Raw genomic sequence first — 23,399 nt, forward strand, 5'->3', positions numbered from 1 at the left:
TATGTGCACATATGTCCCTGTGCCTATATGTATATGTATGCTTGCTTGTGTACATGTGCCATACATGCTTGTGTGTGCCTCTGTGCTTGTGCATGCATCCATGTGCGTGCACTCATGTGTTTATTTGCTTGTGCCCGTGTGTGCCCTGTGCCCTCACAAGCTTGCATCCCTGCACCTCCAGGCCCTGCGTGCTCCTGCACGTGTGGGCCGGCTAGTGAGGGAGTCAGCGTGCGGGTGTGAGGGAGGTGCCAGGGCTGCACAGAGCTGGGTGGGCGGGGACGTGGCAGCCAGTGGCCAGGCTGGTGGCTAGGCAAACGTCTGTGACAGTCACAACACGGACCCGAGACAAGTCACAGAACAGGATGCAGACATGGCGGCAGTCACAGTACTCCGTCGTGTGGCAGAGGTCACGGCACGGAGGGGAGACAGCACCCTGCGCTGGCCTGCGACCACTCTGTCCCTCTTGTTTCCTGCAGAGGAGAAGCATCCCGGTGAAGCCCCCTGATGAAGCCAAGGTGAGCTTGGGGCATAGAGCCCGGGGGCTTCCCCAGGGCCCGCTGTGGAGTTCTGTAGATGCCCCCTTCATTGCCCAGCCCCAGGCCCAACCAGTGCCGCTGTCCCCTCCCACCGCTCCCCAGGGCGGGCTCCAGCATCCCATGGGGGCCAGGACAGAGCCCGAGTCCCAGTCCTAGCACCACAGCAGGCCCATGGGAGCACCCACACGGCAGGCGTGGGGAGCACGGGGAGCACTGAGCAGCTCCAGCAAGGGAGGAGGGCGCCCTCTGCAGCACAGCCCTGAGGTGCCTGTGGGGTGCTGCCTGCTCATGGTCACCTCCTGGTGGCTCGGGGAGCTGCCCAGGGCCTCAGCCGGGAGCGCGCCTGTGTCTGTCTGTCTGCGGAGTCCGAGCTCGCTCGTGCACTCAGATCACAGCAGATAAGAGCTGTGCTGGGGGGTCCCAGCTGGTTGGGTGTCGGCATCACCCTGGGTTTCAGGAGGGTGGGGTGCTGGGCCTGCTCTAGACTCGGCCCTCGGCGCCCTGTCAGTGCTGGAACACCTGAGCCGGCCGCGCGTGCTTACGCCGGCTGCCATCTCCCTCCTTTGCTCCCTCCACAGCTGGGTGACACCCTGGCCGACGGCGGCTCTGTGCTGGACTTCGTGTCAGTGAAGCCGTACTCCGACGTCTCCCTGGACATGGCCGTGCTTGGCACCTTGGGTAGGTGGTCCCCCGCCTCCTCTTCCCCGCACCCCCCATCGCTCCCGGCAGTGGCCTTTGGGGCCAGGTGTCAATGTGGGGGCTGGCTGCTGCCTGGGGTCCCTGCCTCGGTGCTTCCTGGGCCTGCCTCTCCCCGCCGTGGGGCTGGGCTCAGGCTGGCCCCTGTCCGGGTGCGCGTGCCCACCTGCCACGTGTGCGTCCCTCAGGGAAAGTGAAGAAGGAGCTGGAGCCGGAGGACGGGCCGCTGCCGCTGGGTGAGACGGCCAAGCTGCTGCAGGAGCTGCAGGAGGTGCAGGCGGAGCGCGGGGGCTCGCGGCCCTCGTCCAACGTCAGCTCCCTGTCCAACGCCTCCGAGCGTGAGCACCACACGCTGGGTACGCCCTGCACCGCCGTGGCCGCGTCCCCCGCCGGGCGCTGCGGGTCTGCGTCTGACGCGCTGCCCCACGTTGCAGGGAGCCCTTCCCACCTCAGTGTCGGGGAGCAGCCGGAGGTGCCCCACGACCCGTACGAGTTCCTCCAGTCTCCGGAGCCCGCCGCCCCTACCAAGAGCTGACGGCGTGGCCGGGCGCCTGTTCTGTGAGTCGCGTGCAGCCCCGTCGCCGGCAGGCTCCATGTGTCCTTGGCCGGAGCGCGGGTGCAGCCCGGGAATCAGGCGCGGCCTGTTTGCGCAGGCCTGGGCTGGAGCGCTGGGCTGGCAGTGGGCGCAGCCGCCCGTTGCGGGGGCAGTGCCAGGAGGCTGTGCTGCCTGCCTGGTGCCTGTGTGGGGCCGCCGTGTGCGTGGGGCTGTCAGGGCCTCCTCCCTGGTTCCTCGCGGCCTGTGCAGCACCCCCAGGTGTCAATAAAGAGGCGGGCCCTTGTGTGCATGTGGCATGTGACTGTTCCAGCTGGGGGTCTCGGCTCCGAGGTGCTGGTCTCACCCCAGGCCCCGACATCCTAGTGGGTGTTGGGGGTGGTGGGGCTTGGGCAGGCCGCGTGCTCCAGGACAGCTCAGGGCCCCAGTCTGTGCTGAGGCGGGCAGTGCTGGCAGTGAGCAGGGCAGACCCGGGGGGCACATTGGTGCTGGGGCTGGGTGTCCCTGACCTCGGAGCGTGCCCAGGGCTCCCCACGGCCTGGGGGGTGGCAGGTACAGGCACTGGGGCTGGGCCTCCTACCCGGGGACTGGCCAGCTATGCGAGCCCTGACGGGCACCTTCCTTGTCAGCCCAGCTCGGCCCCGTTTACCCCTCCACACCCCTGGTCTTGCCAGCTGCTCGCCCAGCCCTTGGCAGTGCCCGTGTCCCTGCACGAGGGAGCACCAGAGGCCCTCACCCTGGGCTGCTGGGTGCCCCCTGGAAGGCAGTGTTGGAGATGGGGCTCGCCCCGGGCTCCTGGGAGCAAGCCTGGGGCCGGGGTACTGACCTTCCCCCGGTGGGCCACTCGCCACGGCCACTGCTGCACCCGACATGGGCATGGGAGGTGCTTAGCTGTCCCAGTGTCTCGGGGGAACCTGGTTCAACCCAGATCTAGACTCTGCCATGCGGGGGCCGTTCTCTACCTCAGCTGCACACGGCCCCTGACCTCCCGGCTGGCTCCTGCCCCAGCCGTTTGTGGCCCCTGATGTTGAGGGGGTGTGTGGGTGGGGGGCCAGGGGCCCAGGAACACGCCCCACTTCTCTGACGGTGCTCCTAGGCCTGGCCGGCTGCAGTTCTGGCCAGTGGGGGGCGCAGAGGGTCGGGTGGGAGAGACGGGCCGAGGCGGGGAAGCAGGGCAGAGGTCACCCTGCGGCTTCCTGGCGAGCTCCTGTCCGCGTGACTTGGCAGCTTGTGCAGCTGCCTGGGCCGGGGGGCAGGGGGAGCACGGTGCCCACCTGGGCCAAGGGCCCTGGCCCGCCTTCCCCTGCGGTGGTCGGTGGACGTGACCCAGCACCCCCGGGGAGTGGCTTCCAGGCTGGGGACAGGAAGGTGGCAGGCTGGCCTGAGGGCGCTGGCGCCGAGCTGTTTACCAAACACAGATTGTTGCTAGGGGACGTCCAGAAAGTTCTGGCTCCTTGGCCCTGGGCAGGCGCTGCTTCCTCTGGAGCAGGCCCCTCTGCCGCGCAGGGAACCCGAGCCCCAGAGTCGGTGGCACCCGGGCCGGGGCACTCCACCCGCCGGGTGGGTGCAGCAGGAGGGGCCGCCTGGAGACTGTCCACTGAGGGCCACACTGTCTCCCCACGCTATCCCCTCTGACCACAGTTTCCTGTCTCGGCCCCCGCGCCCTCCCTCTGACTCCACTCTCCTTCCTGTCCTCATGGTCCTGGGCAGAAAACAGTGCCGGCTTTCTCTTGGAGTCCCATGGCCAAGACACATGGGGTGAGGTGGGGGCCCCCCCGCCCCCCGCTGACCCTGACCACCTGCCATAGCAGCACTCTGGTGTCCCTTCCCCTAGCCCCAGAGCCACATGCTGTAGCCTGTGGGCCGTGTCCTCAGGGGGCCATAGGCCTGTTGGTGTGGGGCGTGTTCTCAGGGACCCACTGGGGCACATCCTGAGGGGTCCCTGCATGGGGCATGTTCCTAGGGGTCCTTGGCACAAGCCGTAGTGTGTGCTGTGCCACCATCTGTGGCTCCTGACACTGGGGGCTCAGAGGGGCTCAGAAACCTGGGACAGGGAGGAAGGCCTCTCCCTGACCACCCTCTGGGCCGTGTTCGGGGAGAGGGACAAGGCTGTGCAGGTGGGGACAGTGCACACAGCCCCGCCGCCCCCCCCCCCACCCCGGCACTGGGGCACTGGGCCCACAGAGTCCTGTGGAAGCTGCTAGGGAGCTAGCGAGAATCCTGGAGGGGGCACAAGGGAGGGGCTCAGGAGAGGCTGTGACCCCAGAATGGCCTCAGTTCTGAGATGTTGGGGTGCAGCTGTCTGGTACAGCTCCGAGCAGGGACCCCCTTTTGGGCAGAGCCTGCAGCTGTCCAGGAAGCCAGGGAGCACCCGGTGGAAGGGGACCCTGGGATGGGCGCCCACACCCATGGTCAGGTGCTCAGTCCCCTGGGTGGTGCATGATGGGGGGACCATGGGCAGGGCCCAGGTGGAGTGGCACTGGGGAATGGCTCGAGACCAAGGGCACTGCCCGGTGGGTGTGGACACGGCTGTCCGAGAGGGCTTTGGGCTGGAGGCACGCACGGGGGGGCAGTGGGGAAGCGTCTCAGCGGCCCACCCCCGCGTGCTGCGGACCAGCCCCCCAGCTGCAAATAGGCTCCCGTGGGAGGCGCTTCCCACCCTAAGACTCAAACCATCTGCTGCAGGGGGCCGCCGGGCAGCACCAGGACTTCTGCAGCAAACACGGCACAGCCCCTGCTCTGACACTCCCCCGCCTGCCCCCCCATGCGTGCGTTTCCCATGGGAGTGAGCGCTTGTGAACAAGTGTCTGCCCCTGGGAGTGTGGCAGGTGGTGTCTCTGGCTGACCTCGCGGCCTTGGCAGCAACCCAGACAGGCCCCAGCTGCAGGAGCCATGTGTGCATCTGTGTGACATACATCCATGTGCATGTATCTGTGTATGAGCATGAGCATGTGTGTACATTGCATGCATCCGTGTGTGTGCATCTGCATGTGTGCAGGCACATCTGTGAGTATCCATGCTTGTATCTGTTTGCACATCCGTGTGCACGCATCCATGCGTGCATCTGTGCGCATGTGCACATGCGTGTGTGCACCTATATGTGGGCATCCGTGTGTGCATCCATGTGCATATATTCATGTGTGCATTCATGTATATGAGCTTGGTGTGTGCATCTGTGCCACTGCACTGGACACTTGCACAGTTCACCCAGTCTGGGGCCCTGGAGGCAGTGAAAAGAGGACTGTCTTCGGTCCCTGGAAAGTCCCAAGATTTGCGGAGCAGGCCCAGCACCCACAGGTGCACCTGTGGAATGTCCACACATGGCTGGTGTGCATGGATGAGTGATGTGTGGGAGGCCTTGCAGGATGTCACTCAGAGGGACCCCTGCACCCCACTGCCCCAGCCCAGCCCAGCCGAGGCCCCAGGACATGGGGCGTCCAGCCCAGATTTGCCCAAGGCCTGTCCTTGACTGCGGCTCCCAGAGCAGAGTATGTGCGACGCTGACACTGCAGGGACGCAGGTGTGCACACGCGCTGCTCATGCATGTGTGCATCATACACAAGCATGCATGTGGCCCATGTTGCTGGGTGCCTGACCCCCATTTCCAGCACTTTGGTACCAAATGTGTGTGTGATATGCTCACCCTTGCCTGTGCAAGCACACATGTGTGCCACACAGGCCAGTGTGGTCCACAGATGCCTGGACAGCGAACCTTGGTGAACAACCTGCCAGGGGAGCGCGTGGGGACCCAGAGCCTCCTGCAGCCGTCCGGACCCCACAGCTGTCTCTGAACACAGCTGGCACTCGCATCCTTCACAGAGGGTCTGAGATGGAGTATGACCACCCCGGGCTCACGTGGGCACCAGCCACCTTCACAGGGGACAGGGTGCGGAGGAGGCCCCAGAGCCATCAGGCCTGTCTGTCGGGATGTTGGATGTTGCCGAGAGTGTCCCTGTCCCTGCTCCTCAGGTGACAAGTCTGACCGCTTGGTGCCATGCAGTGGCCCCTCCCTGAGCAGCTGTCGGCCCCCAGGAAGTGCTGCCCTGGGCCAGCGAATGGAGCCCAAAGCTCTGGGCCAGCCCTGCGGCCTGCAGCCTCCCTGCTGGCTTGGGTGCAGTGACCCTGTTCCCCACCTTGGACGCTAGGCTCCGTGCTGGCCCCTTGGCTGGGAGGTGGCCTGGGCTGCTTTGGAGAGCTGGGCTGTCTGCAACTCGGCTCAAGGAGATTCTTGGAAACTGTGATGTCAGGCCAGGCAGGAAAAGCAGCTTTCATGGGAATAACTGGGAGTCGGTCCCTGCCAATTGGGTTCCTGTTTCCCCGTAGCGGTTGCAGGGGCAGGTGGACAGCTGGGCAGGGTCACTTTCCTGTCAGTTTGGGCCCTCAGCCCCCAGACCAGATGTGTCTCCGGTGGAGTAGCTGCCCTGATTCCCACTGCACCAGCAGGACTGAGGCCTGGCCTGGGCCCCCAGAGGCTGCGGGTAGCGTGACGGACAGTGGGCAGGGCATTCACCTTGCTTGGAGCCAAGCTGTGTTCCATTCCTGGCACCGCATACCCCCTAGGAGTGATTCCCGAGAGCAAAGCCAGGAATTAACCCTGAGCACCACTGGGTGTGGCTCGAAACCTGAAAGAACCCACACAACGCAGTTGCAAGGGAGCTTCTGGGGCAGGGGCTGCACCTGTGCGTGGCTGCGCCCTCAGGCACCCCCGCAAGGCCACCCCTCGAAGGGCACAGCTGCAGGACCAGGCAGGGTCTGAGCAGGTGAGCTGGGCAGTCCCCATTTTCCCTTCTCCCTCCTCTCGGAACCTGCCTGATCAAGGTGGCCTTGTGGGTGTCAGAGAGCCCCACTGTCCTCCCAGCCCCTGCCAGCACCTCATGCCCCCCTCCATGGTCACAGCACCCACTCCCTAGAAGCCCCCAGCTGCACTCAGGCATCTGCAGGGCTGCTGTCCTGGTGGGGGGCGGGGGCCTCCTCTGCATCCCTGTCCTGGGAGGTCGTACGGGCAGTGCTGGGCGGCGCTGGCTGGGAAAGCCAGGGTGGAGCAGGACCTAGGGTGCTGTCCCTTAGGGCAGGAGAGCTTTGGGGGAATAACCGGCTCCATTTCACTGGGTAAGGACTGTGGGAGGTTGGGTGGGAGCAGCCAGACTAGGGGTCGAGGAGGGGGTTACTCAGGCTGGGGTGCAAGCTAGCAGGCCAGTGTGACAGATGCTAGTCTCTGTCCATCCGTCTGGCTTCCTGGACAGGTGGTGCCCATGGCAGGGTACAGTCGGGACACATGGGCCCACGTGAAGCCCCATGGCGGGAGCAGCGTGTGCTGTGGGATAACTCGCTCCCAGAACCGCCCAACCAGAGGCAGGTGCCCGTGTCCCAGCCAGGGAAGAAAGAAACGGGCCCTCTAGCTCTCCTGGGTGCCCCCACTTGGGCTGGTCCCAGGGGCACCCTGGGGCCCTTTGGCTGCCTCAGGCTTTCCAGGCTGCCGGCCCTGCTGTCTGGCCGGGGTGTTGGGGGGAGTAGGAGTCCCCCCGCCCCTAAAGGCTGGGTTGGTCAAACCAGGGAGATTCCCCCGCGCCTCCAGCCCTCGCTGTGTGTCCGTGACACCCGAATCAGGTGGCCTCAATCTGGCACAGGTCCGGTTCCCTGGGAGGTGCTGGCTGCTGGGCAGGAGCAGGGGGCGTCCACAGGCCGGGACTGCGGCTGGGAGGGGAGGACGTGGGCTGGGCGGCCGCCCCGGGAGACGCCGGGGACGCTGTCCGCACGCAGCCGCCGAGGCTCGTTCCCGGAAGTCGGGGCCAGGTTCCGGGAAGGCGACCCAGCGGTGGTCCCGCAGTCCCAGAAGCCCGAGCCCAGCGGGGCCCGGGTTCCCGCGCGGCGGGCCGGGCGCAGGTGCAGAGCGCTGGCCTTATAAGGCAGAGGCGCGCGCCCGCCAAGCGCCCGGAGGGCGGGGCCTCTCCGGAAGGCCAATGAGCACTCGCGGCGGGCCGGGGCCTGCGAGGAGCAGCCAATAAGCCCCGTAGAGCGGATGATCGGGGGCGGGGCGAGCTGGGGCCGGGGGCGGGGGCGGGCGGAGAGCGGGCTACCAATCAGCTCGCGGGCCGGCGGGCGGGGGCGGGGCGGCCGGCGGGCGCGGGGGCGGGCCGGGCCGGGCCGGGGCGGGCCGGGGCGGAGCCTGCGGGCCGGGAGCGCCGGGCGGGCCGAGGCGCGGGCGCTCCGCGGGGCACCGGGTCGCGCGCGGCCAGTGGCGGAGGCGCCGCCGAGCTCTCGCTGCTGCTGGAAGGTAAGCGGCCGCGGGCCGGGCCGGGCGCGCGGCGGGCACCCCGCGGGGCGCGTCCCCGGCCGCCGCTGCCACCTGCGCGCCCGGCCCGGCCCGCCCGAACCTGCCCGAGCGCCAGCCCCGCCGGGCGCGCCTGCCCGGGGCTGGCCGAGGGGCGCTGCACCGCCCCCAGCCGGGGCCGGGCCCGGGAATCTCCGTCCGGGGGGCCCGTCGCGGCGCTGTCATTGCGACCGGGGACGTCACACCTACCGGGGCGAATCCAGAAGCTTCCGCGGTGTCAGGGTTTCTCGTGCATGGCAGAGCGAGATAACGGGGTCAGCGCCAACATCTTCTTTCCACACACCTCCGGCGGGCGCAGCGCCGCCTCCCGCCGACGATCCTCCGCCTGCGTCTCGGTTATGTAAATGGACCTGCGGGGCGGCGGGCGGGGCCGGGGCTGCTCCAAGGCGCGCGCCCCGCGCCCCGCACCCCGCGCCCGGCCCCGCGCCCGGCCCCGCGCCCCGCGCCCCGCGTCCCGCGCCCGGCCCCACGACCCGCACCCCGCGCCCCGCGCCCCGCGCCCGGCCCCGCGCCCCGCGTCCCGCGCCCCACCCCGCGCCCCGCGCCCCGCGCCCCACCCCGCGCCCCGCGCCCCGCGCCCCGCGCCCGGCCCCGCGCCCCGCGCCCCGCACCCGGCCCGCGACCCGCACCCTACGCCTGGCTCCGCGCCCCGCGCCCCGCATCCCACGCCCGGCCCAGCGTCCCGCACCCGGCCCCGCGCCATGCCCCTCGCCCTGCACCCTGCGCCTCGCGCCTTCGCCGCGCTCCCCGCTGCCCACCCCCGCGCCGCGGGCACGGCCGGGGCCTGCGCCCAGTGCGCCCAGTGCGCTGCGCCCGAGCCGCGGGCGCCCCTGCGCGCCGCTGTGCGCTCCGACATTCATTCGTGAGACGCGCAGTCTGGGCCGCCGGTTAAGGATGTGGCGCTCGCCGCCCCTCTCCTGCCTCCCAGGACGCCCTCCCCACGGCCGAGATCTGCGGGCGTCAAGCCTAGGTGCAGGACCCGGGTCTGGGGAGCTGACCAGACCTGGTGGCCAAGTGATTGGCAGGGAGGAGAGGCGAGGGACAAGAGGTTGCTGACCCCCGCCGACCTCTCTCGGGGCCACGCACCTGCCCCTACTGGAATGTGCGTCCGCCCGCGAGGCGCCCCACTGGCAGCTTCCCCTCCATCGTGAGTGGCCAGGTGCGGACGGCCAACAGTGAATGCCTCCGGGCCTGTGTAGCGGAACGCGCGTGCCCAGCAGGGCGTGGGGGGTGGACTCAGCAGGGCTCCCTCCGGGGCTGCACGGCTGACCGCGAGAAGCTTCTAGAGCTCCAGCCCCGGTGTGCAGGGGCCCCTGCGCATCAGGGACCTTGGAAGGGCAGGTCCTGGGGGCAATGTCCCAGCCCACCGCTCTGCTGAGCCCCGCCAGAGCCTGTCTAGACCCTCGGTGGGGAGCCACCCCGGGAGGGGGCGTCCCCAGGACTGTTCTCTGCAGCCAGGCTGTGTCTGTGTGGGGCCCTGACTCCCTCCCCTTGGGTGCCTGCTTATTTGTTCCCTTTGGTTTGGGGTTGGTCTGGCTTGGGGGTCCTCACCCCACAGTGCTCAGGGCTGGCTCTTGGCTCCGCAATCAGGGATCCTTCTGTCCCTCCCCTGCAGTGACACTGAGTCCTGAGCCTGTGGAGGCAGCTCTGTCTCTTGCGTTCCTCAGACTGAAACTGGCTTTCCTGCCGGGTTTAGCAACCCTGAGACCAGAGCAGGAGGCATGGCCCAGCCCACCTCTCCTGCCCACCACTGCCCTGCGGGGAGCAGAGCTGGGGTCTCCCTTCTCCTGACCTGGCCCCAGGCCTGCTCTGAGACCCCCCTCCCCACGGTTTCCTTCCTGACACCAGCCTTGGTGGGTGGCCCCTGCTGGCCAGGCCTCTGCCCTCTCAGCCTTCTCTCAGGAGGACCTCACGGTTTCACTGGCATTAAATTAAAACGGAAGGTGGGGCCAGGGAGAGAGAACGGGGTAAGGCGCTTGCCTTGCGTGCTGTGGACTCGGCTGGACCCAGCACCCCGCAGGCTCCTGAGCACCGCCAGCCAAGGCTCAGAAACAAAACAAAAAAAGAAAACTGAATGAATGCGCACAAGGATTTGTGGGAATGTTTTTAATGAGGCAGAAGTTTTTAAATGTCAATAAACTTAGGAGCAGTCGGTTTTAGTGCGAGGTTCTGCTGTCTTTTGCAGCTTTCGTTTCTTCTAACGATTTTTGTGTTGGTGCTTCTCTCTGTCTTTGTTGAATTTTGATGATGTTGTTCCTTTGAATATAGATTTGTTTTCTAATTCCTTAAATTTTACTTCTTTTTTTTATTTCTGTTCTGTATTTAATTTTCTGAATTTTGTTTTCTACTTCTTAATGGTTGCGTAGTTTCATGTGTGTGTACAGTATATACATGCCAAATGCACACATGTACATGTATACATATGTACTGGTCACTCTGTGGTGACTATACTCACATGTGTGTAGTTGTGTGGGTAAGTACATGCACACAATATATACTCATATAAGTGCTAACAAAAACTACATTATAGTCACACAGATGTACATGTGCATACTTCAGCATAATGCATATAATATCATGTGTATCTACATAGGTACATACATGTGGCACTGGACTCATGCATGTATAGCACTACTTATAAACAAATCTACACACAATGCAATTCCCTCCATCCATGGCCACGGTGTGCATGGTATAGCACTGATGAACGTATGGCTGCCTGCATGCACACAGCTCAGAAGTCATGTGCACACATGCAGCACGACATGAAGATACACATGTACTCACCAGACATGTGCAGGTACATATGCACACTTTGTGGTATGACACATACAGGCAGAAACACACGCACTTCTTCAGGCACATATATCAGCATGTGTGCATATGTGTCATATGTTCATATCTGTAGGTGCACACAAAACAGGTGCACACATATACTCATGATATACTCATGTATGTCCACATGTGTGGAGCCCATATGCACATGCTGTCTACATGCACATACAAACAACATGCATCCTAGTTCATGTATATACATGCCCTGAATACACGTGTCCTGCACTGTGTTGACATGTACAGTCACATGTATTTGCTGGGTTGTGCACAGTCGCCACTCTGTACACATGTGTATTTATATGTGTGGACAGAGTACTTCCACATGCGCTGTCAGTACCTTCCCATGTCTATACACAGTACAGAGGTGCATGCATGGCACATGTGGTATACACACAGATGCTCGTGCATGCACTGCACGTGTACATGTGCTGCCCATATTTGAACATATCTGTGTCTGTGTAGGAATGTGTTTCCACACTGTCTCCAGTTCTTTGCATGTGTCACACATGGCACACAGTGTCTGGTGTGTCATCATACACTACACACGGCACATCGTGTCCAGGTTACACACATCACACACTGCATATGGCACATAGCACACAGCACACACAGCACCCGGGTGCACACATCACACACTGCGCACGGCACACCACGCGTTCGGAGACTGTGCCGGGGCTCGCTCAGTGCTCGGGAGAGTCTGGGAACTCGGTCCAGGCTGCGGGTCATCACTGGCCCTCCGGGGACGTGGTGAGCAGCTGAGGCTGCGCCTGGCACAGCCCCGATCAGGCTCCTGGCAGGGTCTCGCACTTCCCGCCTGACTGACCCTCCGAAAGGGGGTCTGAGGTGTGAGGCAGCGGCAGCAACCTCCAGGCGGCCCCTGGCCGTCCTCCCCTCAGCCCCTTCTGTCTCACGGCCGGGCCCCACCGCCGAGTGGCCGGGCCTCTCTGGAGTGCTGAGCTGGTGAGCACCCCCGCGCGAGGGCAGACCCGGAGCTCGCCGTGGCAGCTGCACCCCTCTGGAGGGCCCTGGCCTCCCAGACACCGTGGGGTCCCTCCGGCCTCGCCCGCTCTCCTGTGGCCGCTGTCCTGCCTTGGCCTCAACCTCATTTCTGGTGAGGCCTGTGAAGTCAGCTCCGGGTCTGGCCCACGTGGGCTCTTCAGGCGACCTGAGTCAGGGCCAGGACTCCAGGCCCCGCCTCTGGGGCTGTGTAGGCAGGGCAGGCAGGATGGCGCTGGGCAGGCCCTGGGGCGGCCGGAAGACGGGGGCCGATGCCCCGCCTGGTGGGGAGCACCCTGCATCCAGGAAGGACAGCATGGTGACCTGTGCATAGAATACCCGTCTGTCCACGGGCACCCCTGCCCATGACACATGTCCACGGGCAGTCCTGCCCATGACACATGACCACGGGCAGTCCTGTCTGTCCACGGGCACTCCTGCCCATGACCATGACCACGGGCACTCCTGCCCATGACACATGTCCACGGGCAGTCCTGTCTGTCCACGGGCACTCCTGTCCACAGGCACACGTGTTGGCCCGCAAGCACATGTGTGCGTCGGCTCGCTGGCACACGCGTCGGCTCTCTAGCACATGTGTTGGCTTGCTGGCACACGCGTCGGCTCTCTAGCACATGTGTTGGCTTGCTGGCACACGCATCGGCTCTCTAGCACATGTGTTGGCTTGCTGGCACACGCGTCGGCTCTCTAGCACATGTGTTGGCTTGCTGGCACACGCGTCGGCTCTCTGGCACACCTGCCGTGGTGACGCCTCCGCTAGCTGTCCCGCTGCGTCACATGCTGTCCGTGTCCTGGAGCTGTGGCTCTCTGCTCGGTGGCCTGTTTCCCGTTTGGGGTTTCCTTCAGGCCTCAGCTCTGAGGGGTACGGCCTGGCCTGCAGACCCCCCCTCCGCAGCCCTGGAGTTCCCTGCCCTGCGCACTCCCTGCCGCTGCCCAGGAAATGCCCAGCACTGCAGCTGCTCTGTCAGCCTGTCCTGTGCCCGGCCACGCTCCCGCCAGCTCATCCAGGGCCCCAGGGGCTGAGGTACCAGCACTGCAGCCCCCACTGCCCCAGGCACCATACCCCTACAGCACCCAGCACACCCTGGGAGCGCCCGGCACACCTGGGAGCACCTGACACACCCTGGGAGCACCTGACACACCTGGGGGCACCCGCATACCCCTGGGAGCACCTGACACACCTGGGAGCACCCGCATACCCCTGGGAGCACCTGACACACCTGGGAGCACCTGACACACCCTGGGAACACCTGACACACCTGGGGGCACCCGCATACTCCTGGGAGCACTTGACACACCTGGGAGCACCCGCATACCCCTGGGAGCACCTGACACACCTGGGGGCACCCGCATACCCCTGGGAGCACTTGACACACCTGAGAGCACCCACATACCCCTGGGAGCATCTGACACACCTGGGAGCACCCGGCACACCTGGGAGCACCTGACACACTCTGGGAGCACCTGACACACCTAGGAGCACCCGCATACCCCTGGGAGCATCTGACACACCTGGGAGCACCCGCATACCCCTGGGAGCACCTGACACACCTGGGAGCACCCGCATACCCCTGGGAGAACTTGACACACCTGGGAGCACCTGGCACACCTGGGAGCACCTGACACACCCTGGGAGCACCTGACACACCTGGGGGCACCCGCATACTCCTGGGAGCACCTGACACACCTGGGAGCACCCGCATACCCCTGGGAGCACCTGACACACCTGGGGGCACCCGCATACCTCTGGGAGCACTTGACACACCTGGGAGCACCCGCATATCCCTGGGAGCATCTGACACACCTGGGAGCCCCTGACACACTCTGGGAGCACCTGACACACCTGGGAGCACCCGCATACCCCTGGGAGCACCTGACACACCTGGGGGCACCCGCATACCTCTGGGAGCACTTGACACACCTGGGAGCACCCGCATATCCCTGGGAGCATCTGACACACCTGGGAGCATCCGGCACACCTGGGAGCCCCTGACACACTCTGGGAGCACCTGACACACCTGGGAGCACCCGCATACCCCTGGGAGCACCTGACACACCTGGGGGCACCCGCATACCCCTGGGAGCACTTGACACACCTGGGAGCACCCGCATACCCCTGGGAGCATCTGACACACCTGGGAGCATCCGGCACACCTGGGAGCCCCTGACACACTCTGGGAGCACCTGACACACCTGGGAGCACCACCATACCCCTGGGAGCACCTGACACACCTGGGAGCATCACCATACCCCTGGGAGCACCTGACACACCTGGGAGCACCCGCATACCCCTGGGAGAACTTGACACACCTGGGAGCACCTGGCACACCTGGGAGCATCTGACACACCCTGGGAGCACCTGACACACCTGGGGGCACCCAGCATACCCCTGGGAGCACTTGACACACCTGGGGGCACCCAGCATACCCCTGGGAGCACCTGACACACCTGGGAGCACCCGCATACCCCTGGGAGCACCTGACACACCTGGGAGCACCTGACACACCTGTGAGCACCTGACACACCCTTGGAGCACCTGACACACCCTGGGAGCACCTGGCACACCTGGGGGCACCCGCACATACCTGGTGGCACCTGACACACCTGGGAGCACCCAGCATGCCCTTGGGAGCGCCCGACACATCTGGGAGCACTCGGCATACTCCTGGGAGTGCCCAGCACACCTGGGAGCACCCGCATACCCCTGGGAGCACCTGCACACCCCTGGGGGTGCCCACACACAGCAGGAGTGTGAGCTGCACCTGGAGCAGTCACCCCTTCTGGATACAGTCACACTCTGGGGTCCTGCGGTCATCAGCACACGAGCCTCTTCGGTGGCGTCACCTCATCTTGAATCTGCCACTTCTTGCTGTGTCCAGCTGAGGGTGACCCTTGGGAGGATGGGGCTCCCTGCTCCTGATGCCTCCTTACTGCAGTTCCCGTGAGGGCAGCCTCAGGCAGCCGCAGGGGCAGGGGCAGGGCCCGAGGGTGCACCTGAGGCACCTCTGTCCGACAGCAAAGCTCACAGCTGTCACAGCCCTGCTCCCCCCCGCCCCCCCACCTGTCCCTGCGTATACTGGGGGTCTCGGCCCTGCTCCCCACCCGCCCCCCCACCTGTCCCTGTGTATACCGGGGGTCTCGGCCCCTGCTCCCCACCTGCCCCTCCACCTGTCCCTGTGTAGACTGGGGGTCTCAGCCCCTGCTCCCCACCCGCCCCCCCCACCTGTCCCTGTGTAGACCGGGGGTCTCGGCCCCTGCTCCCCACCCGCCCCCCCCCACCTGTCCCTGCGTATACTGGGGGTCTCGGCCCCTACTCCCCACCCGCCCCTCCACCTGTCCCTGTGTATACCGGGGGCCCTGCACCCCCCACCCCCTCCACCTGTCCCTGTGTATGCCGGGGGTCTCGGCCCTGCACCCCCCCGCCCCCTCCACCTGTCCCTGTGTATACCGGGGGTCTCGGCCCCTGCTCCCTACCTGCCCCTCCACCTGTCCCTGTGTAGACTGGGGGTCTCGGCCCCTGCTCCCCACCCGCCCCCTCCACCTGTCCCTGCATATACCGGGGGTCTCGGCCCCTGCTCCCCACCCGCCCGCTCCACCTGTCCCTGTGTAGACTGGGGGGCCCTGCACCCAGTCCCCCCTTTGCCTGTCCACTGCAACTCTGCAGAAGGAATTGAGGGGACCGAGGCACTTAGGGCCCTGACGGGCTGTGCCCGCTCTGTGGGTGGCTGTGGGGAATGGGCAGTGGCCTGGAGCCCTTGCCTGGTGCAGTGTGCACACGGCTCCTGTGTGAGTGTGAACGACAGGGGAGGCTGTGTGTCCCGAGCAAGCTGGGGCTTCCAGAAGCTTCTCAGCTGCTTCTCAGGGCTGCCAAGCCAGCTCATGGTTGCTTCAGCTCCTGTTCCCGAGAAACGGGGTCAGTGATAACACAGGAGCACCTGCCCACCTGGCCGCGGTCCCTCAGTCACACTGTGGGCACAGAGCCTCAGATACCCAGAGGGGCTCCAGGCTCGGGGGATCTGCTGCCTTCGGGGGCTGCCCCCGGGGGCTGGGGCAGCCTGGGGAGGTGCTGCTGAGTCCCTGCTCAGGGGGCCTGTGGGTCTGACGCGGGGCAGGAGGGCCGTGTGGCGAGGTAGTGGGCACTGCAGGCCTGGAGGGCTGGACACGCTGCCCCGCGGGTCCTGATGCTGCGGCTCTTGTCTCTGGCACTGCTCCAGGAGGGGGCGGGGTGTGGGCGGAGCCCAGCTGCAGGGGCACACTGGCAAAGGTGGGCCCTGTGAGAGCACTGGGCACCTGCCTGTGTCGGGCACCCTGCTGCAGCCCCGCCCTCGCGCCCGCGTGTCCCTGTCTTGGCGAGGTAGGTGACCTCAGCTCCCTCCCGCAGCACCATGGCCGCAAACAGGACCCCCCCCAAGTCCCCTGGGGAGCCCGCCAAGGACAGGGCGGCCAAGAGGCTGTCGCTGGAGTCCGAGGGTGCTGGCGAGGGGGCGGCTGCTGCGGAGCTGAGCGCCCTGGAGGAGGCTTTCCGGAGGTTCGCGGTGCACGGAGACACCAGGGCCAGCGGCCGGGAGATGCACGGGAAGAACTGGTCCAAACTGTGCCGAGACTGCCAGGTCATCGACGGCAAGAACGTCACTGTCACTGACGTGGACATCGTCTTCAGCAAGATCAAGTGAGTGCTGCCCGGGTGCCGGCCCGCCCGGGCGCCGCTCCCTGTCTGCAGGACAAGCTGCAGAAACGGGCCAGAGCCTCCTGTGCGGGCGGTCTGGGCCCCACTCAGGCCGCTCTGGCTCTCGTGCTCCAGCTCAGGGCGGGGGGCGGTCTCTGCGCTGACCTCCAGCGGGCCAGGGCAGGGCTGGCCTTGGTGGTCTGACTCGGAGCCTCAGACCTGGCCAGTGCATCAGGCTCAGTTCAGCTCCGAAGGAGTGCTCACGCGTGAGCAGAACTTGTGGTGGACAGTAGGCTCAGTGCCGTGTGACTCAGGGAGTCCCGGGTGGCGTGTGCCCGAGTGTTCATGTCTGAGTGTGCTCATGCCAGAGTGCGCGTGCCCGAGTGCTCATGTCTGGGTACTCATGCCTGAGTGCGCGTGCCCGAGTGCTCATATCTCTGTGTTTGTGTCTGTGTGCAGAAGCACAGTATTTTCTGAGTGAGCCTGTGTGTATGCACTGCCCCAGTAGTGTGGCCCTTTGTGCACGCACACAGTGTTAATGTCAGCTTACCCTTGTGTTCTTGTGTGTGCACACGTGTCCCTGTGTGTATGCTCTGTGCTTGGGCTCCTGCACGTGCACACGTGTTCCTGTGTGTATGCTCTGTGCTTGGGCTCCAGCACGTGCACACGTGTTCCTGTGTGTATGCTCTGTGCTTGGGCTCCTGCATGTGCACACGTGTCCCAGTGTGTGTGCTCTGTGCTTGGGCTCCTGTGTGTGCTCATGTGTTGCTGTGTGTGTGCTCCGTGCTTGGGCTTCTAGCCCTGTTCCTGTGAGTGATATGCTTCTGCCCGTGTGCTTGATGTGTGTCCTGTATCTGGAGGCTCACTTGTGCTGAGTGCACGCTCACGTGTGTCGTCTCCTAATGCCGGGCTGCTTCTCTGGGTGTTGCCTCCTGTCTCACGGTCTGCGACCTGCAGCTCCTCCCCTGAAGTTCAGCTCACAGCGCTGGGGACAGGGTCAGTGTGGGGAAATGGGGCCAGCATGGGGGACAGGGTCAGTGTGGGGGGTGGGATCAGTGTAGGGGTGGGGCCAGTGTGGAGGACGAGGTCAGCATGGGGGAAGTGGTTAATATGGGGGATGTGGTGTGTAGGCGCGGGGTCACCGTGAGCACGGGCCAGCAAGGGGAGCAGGGTCGGTGTGGGGAGGGGTCACTATGGGGCGGGGCCAGCATAAGCCTGGGGTGACTCTAGGGATGGGGTCAGTGCTCAGCTCCCAGGCTCCTCCTGTCCCAGGGCCACGTCCTCGAGAGGGGGCAAGGGAGACTGGCACTGTGGCAGACAGCACCCGGGGACCAGAGTCCAGGGGAGGTGGCATGGGGCAGAGAGGGGAGCTGGGGACAGTGTCCGAGGGCCTGCACCCCAAGACCAAGTACATGGAGGAGGGCCGCAGGCCCTGGATACGGCCTCAGCTGCTGGGGAGGTGCTGGCCTGCTTCCTGACCCTGACCTCCAGGTTCTCATCACATGCCATTTGTGGATGGTGTCCAGAGTCCAGGGCAGGCTGGAGCAAAGGGTCCCAAGAGCTGTGCCCTTGGGAAGGTTCCAGAAGGGCTCAGGAGGCAGGGTGGGGTGTCCATGTAGGGTCACCTGCCAACTGATCACCAAGGGTGGGCAGAAGGCTGGAGCCTCTTAAAATGGTGATGTGGGTGCTAAAGTTGATTTCACTAAGCTGTATCCAAGTGTGAGCCACTGGTGATACACGTGGGTGTCAGCTGACCTCAATTCCTTCTGCAGAGTTGCCATGTTACTGCAGAGTCAAATGCATTCATATGTGTGTAGATATGCTACAGGCACACATGACCAGGCATATACATATACTCAAGCTCACATATGTGCAGATATGCCACAGATACATGAGCAGGCATGTACACGAGTTCACACATGTGCAGAGAAGCCAGACACATGCGAGAGGACATGTACACAAGATCACATGCGTGCAGACACAGGTACACGTAAGCATGTGCAAGCGCAAAGCTCATGTGTGTATGCATGCATGTGAGCTCTAACTTGTACAGAGATGCACACAGGCACATGTGAGTGGGTTTGTACACATGAGCTGATACATCTGCAGAGATCCACACAGGCACACACGAGTGGGCGTGCACACACGAGCTGACATGGCTGCAGAGATGCGCACAGGCACACACGAGTGGGCGTGCACACACGAACTGACATGGCTGCAGAGATGCGCACAGGCACACGTGAGATGTGCACATACCTGAGCTGATGCATGTGCAGACACTACAGTACAGACACCTGTGAGCATGGCCAGCTCCCACGTCCCGGGCCCTGGGCAGCTGCAGCTGAGGTGTGTGTGTGCTGGTCTGGGGAGCCGTGCAGAGTCCCTGCGTGCACAGAGCTGGGCGTCTGGGTCCGAGTAGCCGCAGGACCCAGGGGAGGCAGTGTTGGCAGCCTGGGCGGGGCACAGCAGCTTCTGTGAGTCGGTTGCCATGACAGCAGTGTTTGTTGTGCTGTTGCTACAGTGAGTCTCAAACAGGCTTTGCAGCTGCACCCGGAAGAGACTGAGGGGGCTCCCAGGACCCCTGCGGTTCTGGTCTGCCTGCGTCAGGGGTTCTTGGGGACTGGTGGGACAGGGTGGGAGTCGGGGCTCTCCACTCGAGTGTGGTGTGGTGGGAACTGCAAGACCCTGGCAGAAGCCATCGAAGCCCACCGGGAGTGGGGGGCTGTTAGGTACGTCACCTGCCCCCACCCTCTCCAGGAGCTGTGTTTTGGGGTCCCTGGTGTTGCCTTGTATGGGGCTCCCAGTGGGGGTCCAGGCTGCTGTTTGTGTCCACGAGGCTATGTGTCCTCCAGCTAGAAGGCCCTGGTGTCTGTGCCCCCCAAGACCCTGCAGACAGGAAGTCGGGAGACCCCGACTAGTCCGGACCCTGCCCCTGAGATGAGCCACAGCGGGGGGTGGGGGGCCCAAGGGCCCCGTCCTGGCAGCAGAGAGGCCGTGGCGGGCCGGGCTGGAACAGCCCTGTCATTCCTGGCCAGGCCTCCGAGTCCCGAGGACCCTGGGAGCCAAGCGGAGGGATGCGGCTCGTGGAGGAGACGGCCCGGCCAGGCGCACCCTTGCTCCCAGCACCCCTGCTCCGGGGGCCCAGGGCCAGCCTGGCAGGTGCATGGGCAGCCGTGATGGGGGGCGTCCTCTGCTCTGAATGCGCCTCTGACCCGCGGTGACTCAGGCTGGCAGTGCCTGGTGCCGGGCCGCCGTCAGGCCTGGCACCCACATGCCAGCCCCGCAGCCATGAATAGGGGACAGACGTGCCTTTGATGGCCCAGGACCGGGCCAGAGGGCAGGCGCTGTGTCCGCGCAGGGCAGCCAGAGTGGGGCCGAGTCCACAGGTGCTCCGTGCTGAGCTGGGTGACAGGCGCGGCAGGGGCGTGGCCCCCTCTCTCATGGCCCAGGCCAGCCGCCCATCCCTGGGCCTCTCCCGGACCCGGGTTCCAGCATGTTGGGTGGGGAGGCTACAAGGAGCGGCTGGTCCAGTTCCTTTGGACAGTGCTGGAAACCCCGCGTGGGGCTCGAGCAGCCGAGCCCCTCTAGGAGCAGGTGGTTCCCAGCCCAGAGTCCGGCGGGGGCCCCCCACCCTGTCTCATGGGGGCGGGCTTGGGGGGCTCACACAGGACGCTGAGACTCCTGGTGGGATGAGCCTCTTGAGCTTGCAAGGTTTGCAAGCTGGGCCGTCGCCCATGGCAACTGCCTGTTGGGTGTAAACAGGGCCCAGGGCAGGTGGGGGAGGGGCCGCCCGCCACCCTGTGACCTCCGGCTCCTGGGCTGCGGAGGGGGGCGGGGTGCCCCGCCTCTGCCCAGCAGTGCCCCACCCCCTCCACAGGGGCAAAGGCTGCCGGACCATCACCTTCGAGCAGTTCAAGGAGGCGCTGGAGGAGCTCTCCAAGAAGAGGTTCAAAGACAAGAGCGGCGAGGACGCCGTGCGCGAGGTGCACAGGCTGGTGGAGGGCAAGTCCCCCATCATCTCGGGCGTGACGGTGAGTGGGGGCCGCTGGCAGGGCCACAGGGCGGCGGGGCCGGGCTGCCCTCCCCTGACCGTGTGTCCCCCGCAGAAAGCCGTCTCCTCGCCCACCGTGTCAAGGCTCACGGACACCTCCAGGTTCACCGGGTCCCACAAGGAGCGCTTCGACCCGTCGGGCCGGGGCAAGGGCAAGGCAGGCCGTGTGGACCTGGTGGACGATTCGGGCTACGTGCCCGGCTACAAGCACGCGGGCACCTACGACCAGAAGGTGCAGGGGGGCAAGTAGCCTCGGGGCCCTCTGGCCGGGTCCTGCCCTCACACTTCTACATTCCTGCACTCACCTGGGCTGACTCGGACCTCAGGGACCTCAGGGACAGGGCAGGGGGCTGGAGGGGGTCCGGGCCTCTCCCCACCCTGGGTCCCACCACACTTCTCTCCGACCCCAGGTGTGCCCCCAGTCCCACTCACCTCTCTAACATGCCCACTGCCTCCCAGTCTGGAAGTGAGGGGTGCGGGGCTCCAGCCCCACCCCAGCCCACCTGGCTCACATTGGGATGGGACTGCAGGCAGGGGACAGTGCCCGAGTTCAGAGTCACTGTTGTATTAACACACTAACAAGGCATCAGTGCACCAGGGCAGCCCCAAGCCCAGTACAGCATCTGCCCCGTGTGGGCAAGGGGCAATGAGCACAGGAACTCACACACATGCTTCCATATACACACATGCACTTGCACATACAGGCTCACACATGCTTCTGGACTTATACATATGGGTATACAGACACACCCATGACATGCATAGACCCACACCCATGAACACACACATGGACACGCAGACCCACACCCATGAACACACACATGGACACGCACAGACCCACGCCTGTGAACACACACATTCATGGACACACACAGACCCACGCCCATAAACACACACATGGACACACAGACCCACGCCCATGAACACACACATGGACACGCAGACCCACGCCCAGAAACACACACATGGACACGTACAGACCCACGCCCATGAACACACACATTCATGGACACACACAGACCCATGCCTGTCAACACACACATTCATGGACATACACAGACCCACGCCCATGAACACACACACAGGGACATGCATAGACCCATGCCCATGAACATATACATGCACAGGCTCACAAGCACACGTTTATGCACACACCTACTCTTGTGTGCATCTGTTCACACATGTTCATGGCTTGTCGAGAAAGGGGGGCTGCAGCCACGCAGGAGAGTGACCAGCAGAATGAGGTCAGAAGGCATGAGGAAAGGGTGTGGACAGTCAGTCTGTAGATTTTCTAAGCAGAAGCCAGAAACAGTGCATGCATGTCCCTGGGATGTGCCTCTGCTGTCCCTGCTGGGCCCCTGCTCCGGGCTTCCTGGAGGGGGTGTCCCAGCCCAGGGGCCCACAGCACAGACAGGGAGACCTCGAGAGAGCGTGCCCTGCCTCGGGGCCTCAGCCCAGCAGCCAACCGGCCATCAGTGCTGGCACCAGCCTTGCGGAGCCCTAGAGATGGACACGTTCAGGACTCACTGCTCTCTCCAGACAAAGCTGCCTGTCCAGGTGCCCTCAGTGGGAACTGAGATCCGAGCGCCAACCCTCTCTGGGCTGAGCGCTGGCACATGCCAGAAGCCAGGCTGTGGGCCTCACCCTGACCCCACCCCTGCCTTCTCCCAGGTCCCCGTGGGCCAGCTGCTCTTGTCCATGCCCAACACCTGTCTCTGCCCATCACAGTCAAAGCTGGGTAACTGGACGCTGTGGCGGCCTCACTGCCCTGCACAGAGCATGTGCTTGTTCCCGCCCGCCCCCCGCCCCTGGCTGCCTTGGACGAGGGCACACCACAGCATGCTGTACCCACTCGCTTCCGCCCACCTGGACCACACCCTGCTCATCTACTGTGACCAGCAGACTGCACAGCCAGCCCCCGAGGCCTGGCACTGAGGCGGGTGGGGGGCAGCGGGCCCACGTCTGCTTCTTTCTACTCACTGCCAGAGGATGAGAGCTGGCTTCCCCGCAGGCTGGAGCAGGGCCGGGTTACACTTCCAGCCTGCGGGGAGGCCAGCGACGGCCTGTGGATATTCCCCAGTGGTGGCCACGGCTCTGGCAAGCCTCACGCCCTCAAGGACTCACGCAGGGCCTGCACTGGCTGGGGCCTTCCCTCCTGGCCAGTGTGTCCAGGGAGCACCCAGTGACTGCCGCTGACAGCCGTGAGTGGAGGCTCAGGGGCGCGCCCCAACCCAGAAGGTGCTGTGCACGCTTTTAACCTTGAACGTCAAAGCAGGGTGGACGCAAAGGAAACCCGCACAGCTTAGGAGCCACTGGGAACTCAGGCCGGCTGTTGGGTGTCGCGGGGAGGGACTGACGCTGCGGGTGGGGTGTGTTCCAGCTGTGGGGCAATGGGTGCAGCAGGGACCCCTTCTCGGCCCAGAGCGTGCCTGATGGACCCGCTGTCCTGCCCACAGCCTGGGCCAGCTCCCACCACTCTCTCTGCTGTTGGGCCTGGTGCCCCCCCTTAGTGATCAGTTCCCATCTGTACCTGCCACTGCCATGTCTCTTGGTCACTGTGTCACCGTGCCATGATAATAAAGGTGTCATCTGTGCTCTCTGTGGTGTCCGGCAGCCTCTGAGGGATCTGGGAATGGGACAAACCCCCAAAGAGGAGTGCTGCAGCCAGTAATGCCCACCTGGAGCCAGCCAATGCCAAGGGCACTGAGGCAGCTCAG

General features: G+C 64.7%; 4 protein-coding genes across 6 annotated transcripts in view; 2 read left to right on the plus strand and 2 right to left on the minus strand.

The window, feature by feature from the left end:
- The window catches only part of BRD9 (bromodomain containing 9), a 12,184-nt gene extending 10,111 nt beyond the window's left edge, over positions 1–2,073 (plus strand). For all 3 annotated transcript variants that reach the window (XM_055147655.1, XM_004621395.2, XM_055147661.1), the window contains exons 13-16: positions 477–515; positions 1,115–1,214; positions 1,421–1,588; positions 1,667–2,073. In XM_055147655.1, the coding sequence (XP_055003630.1) occupies positions 477–515; positions 1,115–1,214; positions 1,421–1,588; positions 1,667–1,767 (408 nt within the window). In that variant the 3' untranslated portion in view covers positions 1,768–2,073. The remainder of the gene's footprint in view (positions 1–476; positions 516–1,114; positions 1,215–1,420; positions 1,589–1,666) is intronic.
- Positions 1–8,966, minus strand: part of TRIP13 (thyroid hormone receptor interactor 13) — a 24,471-nt gene extending 15,505 nt beyond the window's left edge. Inside the window, exons 1-2 of the mRNA XM_055117918.1 lie at positions 8,875–8,966; positions 8,306–8,466 (exon numbers count right to left, since the gene is read on the minus strand). The gene's annotated coding sequence lies outside the window, so the exon portion shown is untranslated. The remainder of the gene's footprint in view (positions 1–8,305; positions 8,467–8,874) is intronic.
- TPPP (tubulin polymerization promoting protein) lies at positions 7,932–23,281 on the plus strand. The gene is made up of 4 exons (XM_055118104.1): positions 7,932–8,059; positions 16,347–16,634; positions 20,509–20,662; positions 20,738–23,281. Exons 2-4 carry the CDS (start codon positions 16,351–16,353, stop codon positions 20,930–20,932), a joined length of 633 nt encoding a protein of 210 aa, XP_054974079.1. The 5' UTR covers positions 7,932–8,059; positions 16,347–16,350; the 3' UTR covers positions 20,933–23,281.
- LOC129402075 (multiple epidermal growth factor-like domains protein 10) lies at positions 12,122–15,211 on the minus strand. The gene is made up of 3 exons (XM_055126811.1): positions 14,228–15,211; positions 13,770–14,149; positions 12,122–12,271 (listed from the first exon to the last, which is right to left on the minus strand). Exons 1-3 carry the CDS (start codon positions 14,778–14,780, stop codon positions 12,122–12,124), a joined length of 1,083 nt encoding a protein of 360 aa, XP_054982786.1. The 5' UTR covers positions 14,781–15,211.
- Positions 23,282–23,399: the final 118 nt, after the last annotated feature.

Source organism: Sorex araneus, chromosome 1 (assembly GCF_027595985.1).
Source record: "Sorex araneus isolate mSorAra2 chromosome 1, mSorAra2.pri, whole genome shotgun sequence".
Classification (NCBI taxonomy): domain Eukaryota; kingdom Metazoa; phylum Chordata; class Mammalia; order Eulipotyphla; family Soricidae; genus Sorex; species Sorex araneus.